The 22,662-nt window shown below is 53.5% G+C and overlaps 1 protein-coding gene across 1 annotated transcript in view; it reads left to right on the top strand.

The window, feature by feature from the left end:
• Positions 1-4,053: 4,053 nt before the first annotated feature.
• KCNT1 (potassium sodium-activated channel subfamily T member 1) overlaps positions 4,054-22,662 on the top strand; it is an 89,107-nt gene continuing 70,498 nt past the window's right edge. The window contains exons 1-2 of the mRNA XM_049832815.1: positions 4,054-4,404; positions 20,234-20,413. Of these exons, the coding sequence (XP_049688772.1) occupies positions 4,259-4,404; positions 20,234-20,413 (326 nt within the window). The 5' untranslated portion in view covers positions 4,054-4,258. The remainder of the gene's footprint in view (positions 4,405-20,233; positions 20,414-22,662) is intronic.

Genomic DNA, 22,662 nt, shown 5'->3' with positions numbered 1-22,662 from the left:
GATTTATTTATTGCTCTCCCAGACACAGAACCAGCAGAGTTGAGTCTCCGCTGCCCCGTGCCAGGTCCCTGCTCGGGCAGCCAGGGGCTGCGATCTGTCGGGGGCAGCCGTGCCTTCCCACGCGCTCGGCCCTTGGGGGGTCGCGGGCTGGGGGTTTGCCTTTCCCAGGAGCCCCGCACAAGCCCCCACTGCTCCCGGAGCCTGGCTCTGCCGTGGAGAACTCCGGAGCGTGCACATAGAGCGCACAACCCTGCAAATGGCACTCGGCATCCCTGGATGTGCCCGTTCCCTGGTGTGCTACGTCCTCCCCGCCCAGGCGGGAGACAGCCCTTGGGACCTGTGCTCTCTTGCTCTGGGATGCGGCAGGGAATGCCGGGATGCTCAAGGAGCTCCCCAGCAGAGCTGCGGGGGCTGAGAGAGTTGAGAGGAGGAGGGACGGCGGCGCAGTAGGTACGTGAAATTCTGGTTAATTTTATTTTTTGTTAATCCCCAGGGCATCTCTGGTGCTGAGGGGGTCAAGCGCCTGCGATGATTAAAAAATATGTTAAATCACGGCAGTTAGGAAGAAAAAGTTTTTATCACAGGGTAGTCCTGGCTGTGACCCAAAAGACCTAAAAAGAGGTTCCAAAGAGAAGTGGATTTTACCGCTATTGATCTTGCAAGAGTAGAGGGGAAGGGCAGCATCTCTGGTCGGTGCTCAGGTGAGCAGGTGGAAAGGGGGGGTGTGAAGAGAGCCCCCCCGCAAATTACCCAAAGGCCGGAGAAAACACCTTGGGGAGGAGAGAGAGCGCTCAGCTTTTCATGAAGAAAAGGAAGAGGTGTTTTGTGTTGCAATATATTTTAATGGGGAGAAAACGCAGCATAAAAGCAGACTCTTGATCTAGTGGGAAGAGGCAGGCTTTGCCGCGGCTGGAGACTGCAGTCAGACAAATCCTCGTTAGGAGGAGGGGGTGCGGCTGACTAACGAACGAGGCGGCGTGTGGGGAAGCCAAGGGAAAGAAGTGCCAAGGGAGGGAGATGTGGAGATCTCAGCATCCTCAAATGCATCCCTGAAAGTCAGACGGTCCCGGGGCTGGTTAGGAGTGCGATGCCACCGCCTCCATGTGCCGGGCAAGGGACGAGAGTTTCGGATCAGCCCCTCTGGGCTCCGGCACAGCCATTTGTCCCCTGACATCCGACCATCTGGGCTCCTACCTTGAGTTTAGGACAAAACCAGGTGGTGCTCTGCCAAACGGCAGAGGAAGAACAAGAAAGGTCAGCCTGGGAGGCTGACCCTGCTCCCACGATGGTCAGTGTCAGAGCGTAAATAAACCCCCATCCCCTGCTCGTTCTGTTTTACAGCACACACTATGCCCTGAAATACATTCTGCAGTTAAATAACAGCGGGGCAAGAAAAGAACAACCAATGGGGAAGGAAGGAAAGTATTTTGCTTTTTATTCTGTCAACTACAGGTTGTAAAGTGGTTTGTTACGGAGGATCGTCTTGGACCCGTTCAGCGGGAGAGGAAGCAAAGGCTGCAAGTTCTGCAGAGCAGCGGAACTGAGCCGTGCGGGAGCTGGGAGCGGTCCCCAGGACAAGGGCTCTCCTTTCTCAGGTAGGATCCCACCAAGCGCCATCACCGGGGCAGCTTGTCCCTGTGCCCAGCGGCCGGGCCTCTGCCTGGGCATCCCCCCTGCTCTGCGGCAGCGGGACTGGGAAGGCAGCAGTGCCCTTCCAGGCAGAGCTCCACGGCCGGCCCATCCCCAGTGGCTGCTCCGGGAGAGGGCGGGTGGGACTGGGCTGACCTTGCTGGTCGAGCTGCAGCATTTGGGTGGGGACGTTCTCTTCTTCTGGCTTTTTCATTTTCCATTTCTCTTTTCTCACCATCCCCCCTCCCTCCCCGTAACTGTTTTAAATAATTCCTCCTCCACGCCTGTGTTATCACCTAGCATGTCAATACGCTGCTGTGCCACCCACCCCTCTCCTCGCAGAGCTGCACGTTAACATTTTGCACCCGATAATGTGAGGCAATTAGTGAATGAAGAATAACTTTCCTACTTAAAAGCATGATGGGTCGGGAAGCATCACACGGGTGGATGGCACGGGGAGTATTAATTGCTTTTCTCTCAAATGACTCCTAGTGTAGGAGAGTCCATATGGAGAGAGAGGAGGAGGAAGAGATGCTGCGGGAGAAACAAAGTCTCCGGTCCTAGTGAGAAGCGTAAAGCCCAGCACATCTGAGCGGGCATTTTCCTCTGGAGCTGGAGGCTGCCGTAGCAAACGGGCACCGTGTGCCGATGCGTCGTGCGAGGGCCGGGACTCCCGGGAGCAGGGGCTGGGCAGTGCCGGGGTGGGGGGGCAGCCTGGGGGCTGCCTGGAGCTGTCGGTGAGAAACCACCGTTCTGGAAGCAGCGGGCTCCTGGCCCCGATGGCATCACGCTCCCCTGGGGTCAGACTGAAGCGGGCTTCGGTGTTTTGGGTGACGGAGGTGGCAGAGGAGCGTTGGACAAGGCCTGGGGGCTGTCGGGTCAGTGTGTTTCTGTGGGAGCGTTTCCTTTGTACTAACCGGTTCTCGTCGGGGATATCTGCTCACCCGCGCAGCCCCGGGATCCCGGGGATCGGCACCGTGGTGAACTCCCTGGTGCCCGCGCCAACAGCGGTGTCTCTGGAAGAGAAATAAAGAAAAGAAGCAAAAGAGGCGAGGAGCGTGCCAGAGCTGGGGCAGAACCGCTCCCCTGGGGCTCTGCTGCCACGGGGCCAGCACGGTCCCCCCGTGGCCCTGGGCCAGCGTGGGTCATGGGTGCACAGTGGGAGCCCGCGAGGGGGCTGCTCTGTTTGCAGCGGCTCGCATCCGGCCCCCCAAGGGGGGACGCAGATTTGGGGCACTTTGGGCTTGGCCACATCATTATGGATGGCACCTCCCGACTCCTGGCACGTAGCACCCATGGGGCTGAACGGCGAGGGGAGAGAAGGCACCTCGGACTCCATCCCGTTAACCCTTTCGCAGGGGTGGCCGGCTCGTTTCCAGGCTGCCCCTGCTGTCCCTGGGGTGGGGCCGTTCCCGCAGCGGGGCTGTGTTATTGCAGGAGGGCCCCCCTGGAAGATCAATGCTCTCCGGCCCGGCCGCACAGCACGGCACAGGAATTCCCCAGCAGGCCGGGGCTCGGCCGGCCTGTTTGCTTTCGGCACGACCCCAAGGCGCAGCGGTGCTCAACACAAATATTTATATGGCTAGTAGAAAATAAAATAAAACAAAAAAAAAATTATTAAAATAATTTTAAAAAAGGGGAAAAGAAGGAGGGAAAAAAGGGAAAAGAAGGAAAAAAAAGGGAAAAAAGGGAAGAAGGAAAAAAGGCAAAAAAGGAAAAAAGGGGGAAAAAGAGGAAAAAAGAAAAAAGGGGGAAAAGAGGAAAAAAGAAAAAAGGGGGAAAAAGAAAAAAGAAAAATGAAAAAAGGGAAAAATGGAAGAAAAGGGGGGAAAAAAAGGAAGAAAAAAAGGGGGGAAAAAGGGGAAAAAGAAAGGAGAAAAGGGAAAAAAGGAAGAAAAAAGGGGGAAAAAAGGGAAAAAAGGGGGGCGGAAAGGGAAAAAAAAGGGGAAAAAAGGGAGGAAAAAAGGGGAGGGGAAAGGAAAAAAAGAAAAAAAAGAGGATAAGCAGAAAGCCAACCCCCGGGGGGGGGGGGGGGTATGCGGGCAGAGGCCGGGGGCGCAGGGCTCGCCCCCCGGTCCCGGGCTGGTGCGCGCAGCCGGGGCGGAGCGGGGCGGCGGCGGGTGTCGGCACGGACGGCAGGGGGCGCCGTGGGGCGGTGGCGGGAGCCCGGCCGGGCCCCGGCGGCGGCGGCGGCGGCGGCGGGAGGGAGCGGCGAGGTGGCGGCTCCCGCCCCGCCGCTCCGCGCCATGGGCAGCCTCGGCGGGCACCGCGGGGGACAGCGGGAGGAGGCGAGCGGGGCCGCCGCGGCGGCGCTCCGCCGGTGCGCGTAGGGCGGGCCCCTCCTTCGCTCCCTCCCTCCTTTCCCTCCCACGCACCCCCAGCCCGGTAACTTTCCGGTACCTGTTGCCGTTTACGTCCCCCGGTATGCGGAGCGCCCGGCCGGCCCGCGGGCTGCTTCGGCGGCGGCGGGGCGCTCCGTGATGGGCGGCCGGGGAGCGGGACGGCGGCGGCGGCGGCGGTGGCGGCGGCTCTGCCCGCGGCCGGCAGCCCCCGGCCGGTGCCTTCGGCGGCGCGGGGAGCCCATGCTCTGCTCCGGCTCGCCTCTCCGGGCCCCCGCGCCGCTTCGCCGATGCCTTTCTCGGGCGAAGAGCGGAGCCTGCAGGGGATCTACAAGCCGGCGGCGCCGGCGGAGGGCAGGGCGACCGGCGGGGCGACCGTCTGTACCGAGTGCTACACCAACCGCTCCTTCGTCTACGACGATGGCAGCGCCCGCAGGTACCCGCCGGCGGGGGGGGGGGGGGGGGGGTCTGGCCCTGGGGGTCGCGGGGCTGGGGGGCGATGGCCGGGGGCCGCCTGTGTTGCCGCGGAGCCCCCCCGGGCCGAGGGGAGCAGCCCCTTCCACCGCCGCCGGGACCCCGCGGGGGGAGCCGGGCTCGGCCCGGCAGGACCCTCGCCCCGCGTTCCCACCGCCCTTCCCGTGGCCCGAGCCTGGAAGAAAAGTTTCCGCGACACTTCCAGGCCCGGTTTGGGGTCCCCCGCGAACGCCCCTGCGGGCAGCATCGCCTGGGGAATGGGGTAGCGAGAGGCTGCCCGGGCGCAGGGGATGCTTGGAGATCCCCGAGTTGTTCCCAGTCGTGTCCTTCGTGGGAAAAGGGTGGATGCTGCCCCTCCGTCGTGCCTAGCGCGGACTGAGGCCGGGCTCCGTGGTGCGCGGGGCAGGCGGTGGTTTAGAGGAGCTGGTTTGGCCGAGCCCCGAAGCCACCCCAAAGCCAGGGGACTAAGACGCACGTAGGCGAAAGGGCTGCGTTTCCCTAGGGACGTCGCGGCCCACGCTCCAGCTTTGGGCTGGTTTGATGCCAAAGTTATAATGCCCAGTACGAGGGAGGGGCTGCGGTGTGGAAGTGAAGAGCTGCTCAGAGGGGATCACGGGGACCCGGGGCCACTGTCCTCTTGTGCCCAGGCAGCAGCAGACGTGTCTCACGAGGGAACGATGCTTGTTGCTGAAGTAGCCCAGCTTTTCCTGATAACTCCTTTATGTTATCAACGCCCTGATTATATTTACTAGCGCGGCTCTTCTGGCTGTCACACTCACCAAATATCAGCTTAAACGAGCAAATGAAGCGTGTGTATCAATTCGTTCTTGACAGATAAGGACCTTGGCTGGGTTTGTGCCCCGGGCTGGTTAGCTGGGGTTTTCTACGTTGACATCGGCTCGCTATCATTTGGGGAGACCATCTTTTATTCCTAAAAGCCTAGATGGAAAAAGAAGACACAGTCTATTCGGTGAACTCTAACTTTCAGTACATTGCCCCTGACTGGGTAATTGGTAAAATCTTTAGATATTGGTTCTTGGGATTAAGTCCCTCATCATTTCCCTCTGCTGTCCTCTCTGTCAGAGGCACAACATCCAGTGAGGTCAAGGCACCGCGATGCCTCGGGAACCAGGACCGTCTAACTCCTGAGAACACCGTTCAGTTGCCTTGGGGACACCGGGGTGGCTGTGGAGCTATAGTGCCTTCGCCAAACCCAATTACCTCATTTTGCAGCTGTACTCGGCGTGGTTGCAGAAATGACGTCCTTGAGGAGGTTATCGAATGCTTCTGTGTGTGGGGAGAGATCAGAGGTCAGGCTAGAGACGGCAGCTTGCAGAGGGTTTGGACTCCAGCATTACGGGGAAACGATGAGTTGCTCAGCTCAGACAGCAGTTGTTGCTCCTTGTTACCTACACTGCAGTGCTGCTCGGGCTCGTTTATCCTCTTCTAACGCACAACAAAACCCTTGTCCAAAGGTCTTCCCCTCTGTCTCTTTCAATCTGAACAGAAGAGCTTTGTTTTCTAATTATTATTATACGGCTCAATGTGTTTCGAACCCCCTCTGGCTCCGGGGAGGTTGAAATGCTGTTGCTTTCCGTGGCTTATCTTGTCCGCCTCTGCATCCAGCCCTTTTGCTACCCTTCCAGAGATATTCAACAAACTGGTTGGAGCCCTGAGGACTCGGCAGCTTTGCCCGTAGCTGCCTGTTTCCGCAGCTCCAGCTCAGAGCAGCCTGAGTCTCTAACGTGCTTTTCCAGTGCTGTTCAGCTGAAGAAGCAGAAAATGATTGTTGTAAAATGGCTAAAGAGAAACGTGCAGGAGCAGGCAGAGCAAAAAGCACCATCTCCCCCATTAGACGATCCCAGGGCCCCACTGGTTAGTCTGCTGTGTGGTTTCCTCTTCTGCAGCGTGGACTGGGGGTGCGCATCACCTTTCGGTGCGTGATCGTCCGCTTTTAACGACCTGCTATCGCTCAGCCTCTGCCGGGTACAAGAGATTCTTCCTCACCTCCCGTGGTTTTTATGTCTGCTCAGACCCTGCCCGTGTCTGACATGGGGTTTGTGTCTGACGGGTGTGCAGTCCCCAGGGCAGACCAGGGCTCGGGACTCCTATGCAGGTTCCTCGGCTTGTCTCCGCTCCGTGCTTCCAGGCGTATACTCGTAGTTGTAGGTGTGATGGCAGACAAGCAGACGTGTCACCAGAGGTGTGTGCAAAGGACGTGAGAGCCCGAATATATCTGAGCAGCAAAGATGTAGAACATGTTCAATGTACCTTCTGCTAAATGTTCAAGGGGACTTCAGCGGGGCTGGTCCCATTAAAATAAATGGAAGCGTCAATTATCCCCTTGCTTAGCAAATCTGGAGATGGCTTAAAAGCTGTTGAAGAGAAAATCCATCTTCTCAGTTGCCCGAGTGCGGAGGCGTGTGTGTAAACGTTTGTGTGCTTTCTCCTGGCCCTCTTTATGAGGGGACAATGGCCCTGAAAGTCCCTTCCAGTCGGAAAGCAAGGGGTTAACTGTAAAAGCACTTGGAAGTATGTTTGGAGAGCAAATACACTTTTCTGGCACCCAGAGGGTACAAATAGCCTAAATTTTACTTTCCTACCTCGTGGGAAATCTGGGTAAATGTTTGTACAAGGAGCTAGTCTGTCATTTAGGGGAATACAGGATTTCCTCCGGCCAGCAGCTGCGCTTCCTCTGCTTTGCCCATGTAAGGACACTCGGAGAAGAAGCAGTGATGGATGAGCAGCCATATGGAAGGACTCATGCAAAAATATCCTGCACAAGTAAGGGGGCCTGCGGGAGAAGCAGGGACGTGCAAGAGGAGACTTGGTTTTTCCATCCGCTACCTCCCGCTACTATGGCTTATTTAAGAAGAAAAAGGTGAAAGAAGGCGGCATGCACGATGATACCTGGAGAAGCTGCTTAGGAAGATCACGTCTTTGCGTTAGACGTATGTGGCTTTTCTCATGTCTGTTTTTAACTTCTCTTAAGGGAGATCTGTCTGTCTGCTAGACTGCACCGTGCTGCTTAGGTTCAGTGCTGTTGTTTATACTTGGAGTAAACAGTCGATGTCCTGTGCCGGGTGGTGTGCAAGCGCTTGAGCAGCTGAGATTGGGGGCTGGAGAGCAGCATCCAGAGAGACCGGTGAGCACCGCTGGCATGGCAGCTCTGGACGTGCTTACGGAGTGCCAGCTGGAGAGGGCTTGGCTTGACAGGGGCTGTGCTGTGGTGGGGTCTGTCTTCGGTCCTGCCCGACTGGGCTGCCAGGACAGATCGTACTTTCTGGCCCTAGAAATCACGGCAAGGTTTGGAGCAGTGGCGGCAAGGTTAAAAGTGCCTGTGGGCACCTTCTGCTGCTCTGGTCAAAGCCTCTGAGTCCAAAGGCAGGTGTTCGCCTGCTGTCCTTGCTGAACCTGAGGTGATCGGTGAGTTCCCAGGGCTGTGTCTCTATGAGAGGGCTTGGGAAAGTTGATCTGAATCCATGAAGGATATGAAAAAAGAAAAAAAAAAAAGAGCATTGATTAAACGGGATTCTTGCTCAGTGTGAACACTCTCATCCAGACTTGGGTTGAATTTCCCATATCTTCTCCTGCCACACTTCAGATGTATCAAATGGACTGTCTCGGTTTAGCACAAGGATGGTTCCTGCAGCTGTGAGCCTGTTGTTGTCTCTTAAGTTTGCCATTTTCCGGAAATGAATGGGAAGATGGTGTTTTGGCAGAGCTTGCACTGAACCAGACTCTGTAGCTAATTAATAACCAGTTCCTCCAGGCAAGATTACTAGCTTAGACATTTATCAGCTTCCAAAAAGTCAGCCTTGTGGATTGCAACAACTGTTGCTCTGGCTGCCTGCGGGGATTCTGGCCTCGCTGTTCTGGGAGAAATTGCAATAGGGAGCCATAAAACTACAGGGCCAAACACCCTGTATTTTCAGAGTGTTTATGTAGCAGAGATAAGGAATTCTGCTCTTGTTTTCCTCAGCTGATGAGGAAAGAGAAGCATGCAGCTCTGGCAGGAGTCTGAAATTGGGGCTCGACAGGGCGGTCAGCAGGTCGTGCTGCGAAAACTGCCACAGGAGAGCACCCGCCAGCACACCTGGGTCAGTGGGGAAAGGTTTTGGGACCCCCTCTGCTATTCCATTTAACAAAGGACCCCCGACATGCTGAACGTCCTCCTTAGAAACTGCCATTGGGTTCTGCCATGGCTGTGTCACCCTTCGCTGGAGAGCAGCAAAGTAGGTCATCGCCTGTCCTCAAGGCTCTTTCTGCTCTGCAAAAATATTTACAGCATCTATTTGAATCCTCCCAATTCTCCATCAGCGACCTCATCCTGACCTCCACGCCTGGTTCCCAAGTGCCGCACGCAGTTTGTTTTGGAGCTTGTTAGTGTTTCTCTTGCATCCATGCCAAACTGTGCTGGAGCGTGGAAGATCTCATTCATCCTTCTTATGAATAAAAAGAGGCAAAAGGCCATACTAGGTCTGAGCACAGGTGCCGCTGGCCTGGTGTCCTTTGCCAGTGGCCGGTGACAGGGACGGAAGGCAGGTACAGGGCGAGCCTTCCCAGGGCTGTACCGCTGCAGTCCGTCGGATCGGGATCCTGAGCTGGAGGTTGTAGCCAGCGGTTGTGCTTCAAAGAAGTGCATGGATTCCTTCCCTGGGATTTGCCTGGTCCCTCTTGAACCCATCGGTACTTTCTGCCTCTGTAAGAGGATGTGAATTCTCTGATGCAGCCGCTCTTTCTGAAAACGTGCTGCTTTTCCTTTGAGCCTGCTGCCCTGTGATTTCCCTGGGCCCCTACAGCTCTTGTGATGTGCTTGCTCCCTGGTCGTCTGCCCTGATTTTACCTGCCTTTCATCATGTCTCTCTCCAGGGTAAAGACTCCTCCCGATCTATTTTAGTCTCTTCTTGTACAAAACACTTTATAACCCCACAGTTATCTCCGTTGCCCTTCTCTGTGCCTTATCATCTCTGAAGAGTCCCCCCAGAAGTGTGTGTGGCTACGCAGTGGATTTATCTGTAGTATAAGAGCATCTCCTAATGTTTTGGGGTTTGACCACCGACAGTCAGCTGTTGGCTTTGTGGAATTACCTACTGTGACTTTAGCTCTTTTCTGAGTGCTAATTTGCAGACCTTCTAGTGCCTGTGCAGGAAGGTGATTTTCTCCCCTGCCTTTTGGATTAGTTGGCATTTATTGATGCTAATTTTCATCTGACATTTTATCATTGGGTCAGCCGGTGCTGCAAGATCCTCCTGCAACTGTTTACAGTCAGATTTAGGTTTGACCGTACTGGATAATTTGCAGTCATCACCATCGCTTCTGAATCCACGGAACAGCAGAGAGCCTTGTGGGACCCCACAGAAGATGTTTGCCTCAGCGTTCCGCTTCTGTTTGTCTCCTGTCTTGTAATCCAGGAGACATCCCCCTCTTTGTCCCATCGCATCCTGGTCTGGCAGGGTTGACAAGCCTGCCGCCTGGGGTTTATTTCTGTAAGTCTTTGTATCCTTGAACAGTGTGAAAAGACTCTTCCTCCTCCCACGTCTCTATTATTTTCTGCTTTCAATAGAAGGGAGTGTTCTGCAGGGGTCTGGAGCGCAGAGAAGTTTCTTCTCCATGCTTCATCCCTAGCAGCTTGAAGCAGTTTGGGGCTGTGCAGAAGGGAGAATTTTCCCAGCAGATCATTAGCAAGAATTAGCACTTTTCTGATCTCGCAGCCTTTTTTTTTTTTTTTTTTTTTTTTTTTGACGTGAGCCTGAAAAATACTGGGCACTGGCGAATTTGGGAGAGGGTATAACAGCTTGGAGTGAGGGGGAGTGAGACACCGCCAGGATCGTGTGCTGTGGGATACCAGATACGCTCCTGTGAATAATGATTCTGGAGAGTAACGAGCTCTGCCTTGAGAGCATCTCCTTGCTCATTCTGACGAGAGCTGGGAAGAGATAGCATTGTCCTGCTTGCAACCGGTCATCGACCAAGATGAGGGTTTTGGCTGGTTCCCAAGGTGGAGAGGGTGACATTGGTCCCAGGTAAGCTCCATGCGGGAGGGGAAGCCCCAGGAAGAAAAATGGATTGGGCAACAGCAGGAAGGCAAAGGACTTTTAAGCCTCGCTTTAGCTAGAGGTGAGCTTTTCTGTCCCCTGGGCTGGAGGAAGGAAGGCTGCCGTTGCCTGCAGAAGGGTGACTGTGATGGAGTATTAGGATTTGTGGGGACTAAGAAGAGTCCTCGTGGGAAGAGTATAACTGGCCAAGACCCACTTGGCTTTCTGGCCTTCCTCATGATGCCAGCTGCTGGAACAGGGACCTGTGGGACAGCCGAGGGGTAAGTCTGGGTGGTGAGCGTAGCTGCACTGGGATAAGCGATACCTAACGGCTGTGAATAGAGGAGTGGCTGAGGTGTAGAGACTTGCTGTAGTGTCGGTAGGAATTATATTGTCCTTCTTAAGCAGGTAATAGTAGAGGGTTGGCTATTGGCTCCAGGAACAGAGCTGGAGGCTGTGACAAGTGAATTGCTCTCTTTTTAGTCTAATGATCTGTTTAGGTTTAAGACTGTTCACGGTTGGTTGGCATGAATCATGAGCCTGGTGTTATCCCTGTGTGCAACAGCACCCTGTCGTTAAAGGCCGGGTGATTTTGCAGGGGACCCTGGTGTACACAGCCTCTGAAAGCTCCAGCGGGACCATGGGGCCTCGCAGTGAGGGATCGTTTCTCACTTCCAGCAGTCCTTGTCACTTGATTTCTTGAGCAGTGGGTATGATTCTGCTTTTAAATGAACTTGCATGTGGTCCCAGGCCACCTTGCAAATCCAGCGCTGTGATGAGAAAAAAAGGGTCACGTCCTTGCTGGGGCAGGGCTGGGTGCTCTGGGAAACCTGCTCCTCAGCATATAGCTCCTACAAGGAAGATATAGTTTAATGTTGTAATCCATAAATAGCCCTGAAGATCGCTGGGTCAGGAATTTCCCGGCAGGGTTAGTGACCTTGGCTCAGCAGACTGAGCGTGTTTTGGGTTTGTCCCTCCTTCTGAGATGGTTTGTGACCGAGATGCTGGGAAGACGTGGGTGCTCCTGAGCCCGTTCCCGGTGGGAAGGGTTGGGCTGGATGGGTGGCCGCAGGCTGATCTCAGCTGGAGTGTTGTGCCTGTCGTGTCCCTGGGTGCAGATCGCTGGTGTAAGTGGTTTCCTTCCAGCGGGGAGTTGAATCTTCACCTTTGGAGGAAGGCGAGGCAGTGAGGTCCTGCCGGTCCTCCTGTGGCAGGAGCCCTCCCGGCTGCCGGAGCGAGACCTTTGGAGACCCTTGCCCCAAGGACGTTGGGATGAGGAGCAGAACTGCGGCCTTAGGAAAGCAGGGGTTGATATGTTGTGCTGTAAGTGATCATCCGAGCTAATTTGCACTCTATTTGCGTATTTACACAATAGACTAAACCAGTTGCAAATGGACCGTTATGTTCTACTGCCTGGCTCTGACGTACAAGCCTGGCTGGGTGCTGTTATTACCCTTGCTGTGGAGATGCGGCTCTGGCACTGAGTCAGCACCGGGGTAAGGAGGTGTCTGGTCCAGCGGGTCCTGCTCTGCCCCGGGCGCTGCCTTGCTCTTCCCCGGGCACTGATCGAGGGCCTGTTCCTGGCACCGCTCTGTTCATGTGCTCCTTGAATTCCTCTTTCTGATCTTGTGTGGATGGCTCTCCCAGGCACTTGGTACGCTCATGTCCCCGGTGCTTGGCACAGCAGGGACCTGTGGGTGACAGACACTGCTCATGAAACCGAAAACCCTGAGAATTCAATGATGCCTGGAAGCTACTGGGCTTGGGAGGGGGAGCCCAGGCTGGTTCCCTACACTAGGCACCGCAAATTCTTTCTTCAGCTTTTTCTTTTGGTACTACTTATATTGCCAACCAAAGATGAGGAGATAAGTGCCTTTTCCTTCCAGGAGGCTCTTTGAGAGAAGCTGAAGCCTGTTTGCTTCCAGAAGTTGGGGGGATGTTTTTTGAATTGCAGCAATGTCTGCAGTGCACTCTGGGTTTGGGGTTGTTCTGGGGGGCCCTTGGTGTGTGCTGCCTTCTTCTGTGCTCCTCACCCCCTCCCCATCAGCCCTTCCCTGCCATCTCCAGCCTGTTCTTCATCCCACATAGCTGCAGCTGCCTCACGAACCTCTGCAAAAGGGAAGGATGGGATGTGCAATGCCAAAACTAAAATAGCAAGGGTTAAACTGGAAACTTAGGGCCCATGTAGAAAGGGCTCCCAAGGCTGCAGGTGTCCCTTCTGCCATCTCCCTACCATGGCACGTACCTGTGCCTCTGGCAGAGGAACAGGGAGTGGGAGTGCAGGGGCTGGCGTGGGTGGTCAGGAAGGCACTGGGAACAAGTCGGTGTGCTGCAGAACGAGGTGCAAGTCAAGAGACGAAACCTGGCCACGTGCCGCCGTCTCGCTTCGATGGCGTGGCAGCCCCAGGCCAGGCTTGAGGAAAGGGAGCCGGTCCCCTCACCTGCCGGGAACCGAGGGTGCGTAGGATGCGCTTCCCCTCCTTTCTCCCAGTGTTATCGAGGCTTTGCAATCACCAGGCACATCATCATGACTTGTTTACCTTTGCTTCTGCTGGAAACACCCCCAGCGCTGCCCGCGCCCTCCCTGTAGGATGCTTTTGGGGAAGGGGCTGGCTGCGGCTCCCTCCTCCCAGCTTCCTTGCCCTTGGCAGGGGCACCGGCGGATAGCTTCACCGGCCTCCCAGGCGTCGGGGCTGGAGGGGCTGAGCTGCCTGCCTGTGCCACTCGTGTGCTCGATGTGCTGCCTTTGGGATCAAAGAGGAGTGAAAAGACTTCTCAGCGGGGCTTTGCCTTCTGTGAGTTTTACCCTGTTGTACAAAGCATATGTGTGCATCAGGCCAGAAGGGAATGAGGAGTCGTGGGGCTGAATTGCTAATATGGGGTTGTCTAATAAGAAAACCAGCTCTGGACCTGGAAGGTACAATTTCTACTTTTATCTTCTAGAAAATAGCATTGCCAGTGGGGAGAAGGCTTGTGGAGCTTTGCACTGACTCACGCTTCCTGTTCATTTTCAATGTGAAATACACAAAATGCTAATTTTTCTGTGAGGCCTGTGGTGCTAAATTGCCCCCGCTTGTTGAAAGCAAAGCGATGGAAGGATTTGTCACAGGGCTCAGCAGTTCTGCGGAAGTTTTGAGCAACAGCAGCCCCCGACATGGACAGTCCGACTGTCCATGGAGTTGCAAATTTGGATGCCGGAGTTTAATCTGGGAGACTGAGCACTTCCTATATTGTGTGTAGATATATATGTGTGTGTGTGTGTGTGTTCTGCAGCTGTAGTACCCACAAAACATGACTTGGGCCAAAGCTGCTTAGAGTATCTGGAAGTCATGACTTGGATGTTGTGATGGGCTTGTTCACATCCCTTGGAGCACTTTAAACTCTTTGAATCCAAAAGCATTAAATCCACAACCATCGTACAAGTAACAAGAAGCTGACAAAACAATTAAATGAAATGGAAGGTGGTTGCATGTGGATGCAGAAGTAGAGAAAGTTTTGAAGTAGAGAAAATGATCTCATTAAAGGAGATAGACGCCCCATCTTTCCCTAATTCCCCTTTTCTGTACCAAGCTCAGGGCATTAGTGCCTGGGACTTCAGTGTCAGTCTTTTTAGTTCTTTTTCATACATTATCAGAGAGTAACTTTGCAAGTTCATTAGTTCATCATTCCTGTCCCCCTGGTTTGATGTGTGGGATTACCCGCAATAAATGCTCCTTTCACATGGTTGTTCCATGCAGATGTGGCAGGGGCAGGCTCTGCTCACGCAGCTGGCAGCATTTGTGCTTCTTGTTGATTATGTTTAAGGTTGGGAGTCCTTCTGATTGCAATGATTTATCACTTGGTCGTGGGGCTTGTGCTTAGAAAATGGAAGAGATGTTTTTAATGTAGTTTTGGGGGGAAAGAACCCCACCACTTGGCCTGTGCGTGCATTCCTCCCCACCATGGCTCCTTGCAGAAGGCCATTCAGGCCACACCTTGGTGTAGAAGATCCTCCCGTGGCTCTGGACACATCGTCTGGGTTCCAGGACTGCTGATCAAAACGAATGGCATCAGTGAGTCACCGGATGACCTCTGGGGAGGGAGAGGGCACGGTGGGATAACAACCTGTTGCTCTTCCTCTGGAAAGCTGAGACATAACCGACAGTCACGTTAGCTGGTGCTCACAGGGAGATAAGGAACACGCGCTGCTGAGGCGGTGGCAGAGAAAGCGCTCTGTGCCTGAAATGAGCACCCAGACTCCTCCATGAGGACACTCCTGTGGAGAAATCCTGCCCTGAAGGCTGCTGAGGTTGGTGTCCGGGGAAGGGCGATGCCGAGCCGGTGTGCGAGGCACGCCTGTCGCGGGACCTAGGCTGCACATGTGCGTGCCCACGTGTGTACAGATCCGCTGCTTTCCTTCGCTGCGTGGTCTTTGCCCTCTCCTCCGGCTGGGCTGTGTTGTGCTGCCGCGCCAGCTCGCTGCCCCTCCTTGCCGAGGGAGCGATGCCAACGCCTGCAGCAGTCGCGTGTCGCCGGCACGGGAGGGGGGATGCTGTCTTCCAGCCCGGCTCTGGAGACCGAGCATGCGTCTCCCCACGCACTCGGGCCATTAGGAGACCCCACAGGGATGTCACTCAGAAGGAAAAAAACAAAAAGAGAGGGGGGAACAACTGTAACCTGGTAACCATAAGAGCTGTGGGAGGAGAAGCAAATAGAAGATGATTGTATATATTTTAATAAATATAGAAAAAGAAAGGGCAGAATTTCCTGTATGGCTTTGTTCATCAGAGAGGCTCTTGGAGCCTGGCAGCGGCTGAGCTTGCCTTCACTGATGGACAAAGGGTGCAGGGCCAGACTCTGGAGCCAGGGCTGGTGAAACACCGTGGCAGGGAGGAGAGGACATGGCAGGGTCCTTGCCGTCCTGGGGCAGCCTTGCTCCAAGAGCTCTCATGAGAAGTATCCCATCCCTTGAGTGCAACCCAGACACTGTTGCCCTACGATGAGTCTGGGCCAGCAAAGAGCAGCTGGAGTCTCCCACCCTACCAGTGCCCGGTTGCTGCCCAAAAGGCTGGGCTTAGCCTAGCCACGGTGACGGCCAGGTTGGCTTTGCCTCTCTAACACCAGGTTGTGTTGCAGCCCCACGTCTCTGCCAACAGCAAGAGAAAAGTCAGACCCTGCGTCTGACTCTTGCTCCACCATTGCTCTCAGCCAAGGGATGTCCTTCCTGTCCTGGTAGAGGTGACGGGGCAGCAGTTGGCTGCGGTGTTGCAGTATGTGCTGGGTACCGAAGCTTGAGGAAAGGTGGCTTTGCCTGGGGAGGGGATGTTGAGATTGGGCACAAGGTACTTGCTTTCCTGCCTACACATCCCCAGACATCCTCCTGGGGGAAGGATGGAGTTGGGACAGACAGCTGCCAGCAGGACCTCGTGTCTCTGGTTCCTTCTACAGCATGGAGTAGTGGGAGAGGAGGGATTTAGACTGTAGGTTATGCAAGTATTTGCCGAAAATGTAGGTCCAGCTGTTTCTTCTGTTTACGCACCTCAGCCCCTAGAAGGAGGAGAGGAAGGGCATTCTGGGAGGGTCTTCAATAATTTTTGGTGCCGACAGAGCAGGATGTGTCACTGAGAGCTTTGGAGCTCCTGATGGTGCCTGCAGGTCCGGGCAGTTTCATCACACAGGTACCAGAACATAGGATTATGGGATCTGTTGATGACCTCGGGGCAGTTTGGGATTGATTCGTGGTGGTAAGCAGGAGGATGCTCTGTGGTTTCTGTGGTGCATACCATGCAAGGAAGAGGAACTTGGGTTGTGTCCTTCCTCTTCTTTGACACATATAGTCAAAAATAATAACAAAAATCCTAAACTACATTGCAAAAAGCTCCCAGCCCGTGGAGTTTCCTCTGAGGCAAAGCTGCCTCTTGGGTGCTGGGAACCTGAACAGCCTCTGACGAACTCCACAGGGCATGCACGTCGCAGAGCCCCCGCGGCCAGGCGCAGCCCCAGCCGGCACAGGCAGATGCGTGGACTGTCACTGGTCTTCTGCCTGCATTTCCAGTCTCAGGGGATGGTGCCATCGTCAGTGTAGCTTTCCTGTGTGCCCCGGGTGGAAATACAGCAAGGGAAGAACGTGATTGCGACCAGCCCACGCGTGAGAAAGCTTACTGAAGAAACCCAAGGTTGGTGCAGCTCTGAGGCTCTTGTTAGAGCGTGCTCCAAGGGGCAGCTGTGTTTGCTAAACTCGGATGGTGAATGTGTCTAGCTGCGGTTTAACGGTAGGAGAGATCAACGGGGAGATCTGGTTTGGATCACACTCGGCTTGATCTCGGTTCCCATGTTTCCAAGAGGCTGAGCAGTAGGGTGTCCCCCTCCCGGCGTGCTGATCGCTGCCGGGGAGCTGGCCAAGCTGGGGGAGAGACAGTGTCGTAGCGAGAAAGTGGAATAGTGTTGAGGTTTCCATATGCTGATTACAGCGTGCATTTTTAGTGGTACATGGTTCTGGAGGAAGGAAGGAAAGGGAAGATAAAAATAAAGCTGCAGTCCTGTATTTAGCTATAAACCACTTTGGGATTATTTTTTTTTTTTTGGTAGTATTTGAAGACTATGCAATAAACAAGCTTGTTCATGAATTTTTTATTTTATACCACTACTGCTTTGAAGAAGTAGCCGGGTTGCTGTGGCATTTCTATAGCTCAGAATCCCAATGTTTGGGCAGAGAGAAGGGTTGCAAATTCTCCATGCCAGTGTCAGATCTGTGTGCAGTGCAGGAGCACTTTTTTCTAAGACGCTGATGTGCAACATATCTTAGTTGCTGTGTAATTGATAAAGATGTCTTTATCAAATAGGTGCATGCAATATTTGTCTTACTGAACCTTCATTCAGAATAAACAAATGTGCCAAATTTTAAAAATTCTGAATGATTTCATATGCAAGAATAAGTGAGAAAATTTTAAAAATGTAGCTGCTACTGTGGATGGGAGAAGAAACTGAGATGCAAATATGTAGCAGAAATTGTGTTTCCAGAGATACTGATATAATTGGATTTTACTACAATTTCTTAACACTAATAAAGGACAGTGGTAAATATTTGCTTTGTTTCCTCAATCTGACACATGATCTGAGGCCAAGAGAGACAGATTAATTGGGTCTGAAAAGAATCATGTGGAGTTTAAAAAAAAAACAAACCCACACCCAAACCCCAAAAGACAAGTGTTTGACATTTGAAGAGGATGGTTGTGTATAGATACGAGTGTCCTTTGCTTTCAATGGGTGCAAGATAAAAGTGGACCTGCCTGCCTGGACCTTGGGCAGTGGGAGCTGTGGGGAGCATAAGACAGGGTAGCTCTGTGTGAAGGTGCCCTTTCCACACGGTAGTCAGTGTGTCCGTGGCTGTGCAGCCGTAGCGCTCGGCCTTTCCTCTGGGAAAGGAAACAACATGCTCCTTTAAACAGGCACTTAATAATCAATGGAGATTACTGTGTGTGGTGGTCTCCTTCAAATGCAATTATAATCACCCACATTTGGAGTCAGGCACCTGGGTCCCCACTTTAAAGTATGCATTGTAATAAGAGAGTGGATGATTTTTAAAATTTCTTTTTTCTCTCCCTAAAAGTCCAGTTTTAGGATGATGTCCTGGCCTCACAGCAATAAGAAATCTCAACTGGGCTAGAATTTTGCTGGAGGTGGCCTGCAGAAAGTATGCTTTTGGCATAATTTATCATAGTTAAGCTCTAATAGGAAAGACTTAATTGTGGCTTTTTTGTAATTAGGTTAATGTTAGATCCTCCTTTGCAGTGTGAGCTAGAGATGATCAGCTAGCTTCTGTGCTTATATCAGTCAATCCAGAGGGAGTCCTTGAGTTGACAGGAGTTTGGCTTGATTTCTCTTAAAGACCAAGTTTTTGATCAATGTACGTCATGGAGTAACTTCCCTGATGCCCAAGGCCCTGCACAGATGCATTACTCGGTGCAGAGCCTCGGCTGTGGTGTGAATGTGGCAGCTAAAAGGAATTGAAAAGCTCTGGAGGTATAGAATTAAGTGGCAAATAACATCAGTGAAAATCATCCGAAGCAGTGAGAGTGAGCTGTGTTGTCTTCTGGGGCTGTGTTCAGCAAAAATTTCACATGCTGGTTGCTCTTCCAGAAACTTGGGAACAACAGCTGATCAGGACTTTGGAACCTGGTCAGCTGGGAATTATTTACAGGGGTTTGAGTTGTTAAAGGTAGAAGATGGTCTGAGGAGCCTCGGATCCCATCTCTGCAGCCAGCAGCAAAACCCCTAGATGCTAGATGTCTGCTTATTGCCAATTTAGTATTCAGCTGTTTGAAGCTCTTTTGCCTGTATGTAGCTTAGGCAGTATGTACTGGAGGCAAAGCTGTGGGAAGGTGGTAGGAGTGGGTTGGAGAGGCTTTGGGTGAGACCCTTGGAAGTACATCTGACAGGAGTTGGAGCTTTTCAGCTATTTGCCTGCCTTACTGTCCAAAGTTACATGTGAGGGACAAAGAATCAGCTCACTGCAGAGGCACCACGTCCCCACTTCCAAGCTCTCCCTGTCCTTCCCACTTTCCACAAAGGATCTATGAAATGGGAGTTCCTGTCATGGCATGGATAAATGTCACTGGTGAAGCCAGAACCCAAAGGATCAGGACCTGTGGTCTTGCCTTGTGTGTCTGTATACTGGCTTTACAGCACTGGATGGCTTTGTTGCCTTGTGAAGGGAAGTTTCAGCTTAACCCTGATCTGCTATAATTAGTAGCTCTAGCTGACATGGGGAGCAGTATCATACCCATGTTCTGGTTGGTAAATGTGGTTTGAAAAAGAAGACTAAAGGCAAGCTCTTAACCCTCTGAAATGATAGTTTGAAAGCTGGTTGAGTTTCATCTCTTTTCTTCGTGGCAGGGCGGATTGCATGTAGCTGGCCATACACAGCTGTCTTTGTCTGAGCAATCACCTTGGGTCTTTCCCAGGCACTGTGATCCCCCCATCCCTTGATCAGAGGCATCGGCACACCAAGGGATGGGTGATATATCCTCCCGGCCACGACACTTGGCAGCTGGACAGATGACTGACTCATCAGTGTTCGTGGTTTCTCATTTAATACTGGGGCTGTTCAGATGATTTAAGTGCCGGCAGTCCAGAGAGGAGGTTGTGCTTCTGTTTCCAGCACGGTTGTGAAGCCATCGCTTTACCTGCCTCCCATCCATACTTTTCTTTGCGGGGGGAGGCTGGGGGTGGATCTGGGTTTGGTTGTCAGCTGTAGATCTATCTTGCGAGCGGTTTTATTTCCTCCTGGCGATTGGTCTTTTCCATTGGCTCCTTTTGCTCTCTGGGTTGTGGTTTTGGTTTTTTTTGTTGGTTTTTTTTTTTTTTTTTTCTTGCCTGCTGAGGAGCAAATGTCCTGTGCACCGCGCTGCCCTGCGCAGCGGGCTGCGGGACGCTCCAGGGGACCCTGCCCACCCCGCCGGCCTCTCGCCTGAGGCCGGCCGAGCCCCTCGCCACCCATGCCCCCGGGGGGAGCGCTCTGCAGGGGGGGCACCGCCGCCTGCCCCGCAATGTAATTGCAGCCGGTGGGCTGCCAGCCTCTCCCGGCGCGGCGGTGGGGGGGGGGGGGGCGCCGCGGTTCGGGGCAGCGCCGGGCTGTGCGTGTCGGGGTGCGGGTTGCGCGGAGCCGGCCCCGGAGGAGGTGCCGGGGCGGGGGCGGGCAGGGCAAGGCAGGGTGGGTCCCCCCCCACCCCCCCCCCACCCCCCCCATTGCCGCTGCCCCCTTTTCTCCCGCAGGCTTTCGTCGCCCGGCGGCTGCGGCGGCGGGGACGGCGGCGGGAGCCGCAAGAGCGGGGTCATTCTGGACATCGCCGCCTTGAAGATGACGGAGCTGGAGTCCGAGGTGCTGCCCCTGCCGCCCCGGTACCGCTTCCGCGATCTGCTGCTGGGGGACCAGTCCTTCCAAAGCGACGACAGGTTCGGGGCGCACCGGTGGGGGAGACGGCGGGGTTGGGGGGGGAGGGGGGGAAGAAGCGGGGGGCACGGGGACACGCACACACCGGGAGGGGGGTAGGGAGGGAGACACGTACCTGGGGACGCGCAGTCGCCGGGAATGGGGACACATATCTGAGGTTGGGGTCACCTACCTGGGAGACAGGCGGACCCCCCCACCCCGCTCCGGGTGGGACCCCCACGCCCCGAGGGTGGGTGGGGGGACGCGGAGCTCTCCGTGGTGCTGAAGCCCGTCCGGCGCGGAGCTCTCCGCGGTGCTGATCCCGGCGGGGCGCTGGAGCTCTCCGCGGTGCTGACGGCCGGTTCCCGTCGCGGCGGCCTCGGCGGGCAGGCAGAGGCTGGAGGGCGTTGGGATGCGGGAGTATTGGGAGTCCGCGGGCAATAGGATGTGTTCGCAGGAACCAGTGGGCGTGCCCGGGCGAGGGGCCACTGGGGTGCGTGTGGGGATGTTGGGGATGGAGGCCACGGGGGTGTGGGTGGGTATGGCTCGGACAGTAGGCACGGGGAACGTGTGGGTGTTCCAGGGCTGGTGGACGTGCCGGAGCTGCTGGGCGTTGGGAGTTGTTAGATATACTGGGCCAGCAAACACTGAGATGTGTGGGTATGCTGAGCGGCTTGCTGTGTCCGGGAGTCCCATCAGGCGTTGGCAAGGAGGAAAAGGGACTGCTGTCTGGGAAATGTATGGGATACACCTGGTGAGGTGAGGGACTGGTGAAACTCCCTGTTAAGCCATATGCAGAGTTTGGGCTGGGCACATACATTTATTTAAGAGGCAAGGCTCATCCAGCCCGTTCTCAGAGGCTGTCTTTGCAGCCGGGGATGCTGATGGGAGCAGAGTGACTCTAAAGACCTGCTGTGGATGTGGCACAACTCTCCCTTTCTTGAGCTGCCTAGAGAAATGGCCTTTATGGGTTGAGCTCCAAGCCTGCTATTCCTGTCTTGCTGGCAGGGATTTATTACTGGGTTGAGGGAGCTAAAGCAAAAGGAGGAACGCCATGAGTGGCAAGTGAATTCCATGAGCAGGGCAGTTAGATGAAGAGGAACAAGAACAACTGTCCCTTCAACTCTGCTCATATCATAAAAATCAGGGAGCTACAGTGCTAAAGGGGAGTCAATAAGATTGTCATTTTTTCCCACCAATTAATTGCATGATGTAAACAGGGAGAGCTGTAACTCTTGTTGAAAAAAAACCCTTCAGTTGTTTGTGAATTAGCCTTTGCATAGCTGCCGTGTATCTGGTACACCTGCATCGAGGCTTTTGTGCATCTGTGTTAAAAGGTAGTTACATTTTTTAAAGCATACCAGTGTCATACAAAAAAAAAATAAAAAAATGTTACTTTCAGTTTGAGAATGTGGGATTTACAAATGTTCTAAATAAGCGTTCCTAACTTTTATAGCTGCATAAGAATTGATCTTTCTCAAAAACAAGTCTGTGATCCTCAAGATCTTAAAGCCCAGATTTCCGTAACAGGCACTTAAATATTAATATAGTTTTGTGGCATCAGGTGAGAGGCTGATTGGAAATTCCAATGCAGAAAATGTCTAGATTTCAGAATGGTTATGATATGGCTAATTTGGATAAGTTTAGAGTTTTAATAGTTTTCATATTTAGGTATTTGAATGGATCTGAAATACGGAAAATGACAATTGCAAATTGTGTGGGTTTTTCTGCATCTCACTGGTGTACCCCTTAATCTTCATTTTCATCTAGATATGAGTGTTTCTGATTCAGAATCTCTCTTTAATTTTAGTGTGGAGATACTAAATTATTTTGGTAAATTCATTAGCCTTATTTCTCAGGTTATCTTTGTTTCACTGGCTTTATGTGCTGCTGTCTTTAGTTGTTTGACTTTCCCCTTCACCTAGAAAATATTGAAAACTTCACAGTGTGTTTGGGAATGCAAATCTATGAGTGCACATTTGCTATTCACATGTAGTCCTCTTGGCTTCCCTGGGAGTTGAGGTAGGCCACTGCCATAGTCTTTCGGAAATGTTGCCGTTAGGCCTCAGTTTCAGTGGAAGTCATTAATGATACTGGGACCTTATAGATGAAGCAAGGTTGCTGGAGTAATTATGACTGCAGATTAGTCTGTTCCAAACCAACTGAATAAGGAACTGATTTAGGCTAGCAGAAGAAAAGCAGAAAGCCTTTTTGGCTTTGCTATGCTTATAAATACTAAGCAGCTCAGAGATGTGCTTTGAAGTGCTTTGTT

Source organism: Accipiter gentilis, chromosome 29, assembly GCF_929443795.1.
Source record: "Accipiter gentilis chromosome 29, bAccGen1.1, whole genome shotgun sequence".
Classification (NCBI taxonomy): Eukaryota; Metazoa; Chordata; class Aves; order Accipitriformes; family Accipitridae; genus Astur; species Astur gentilis.
The sequence above is the reverse complement of the archived record's forward strand: the minus strand, read 5'-3'. Positions and strand labels throughout refer to the sequence as shown.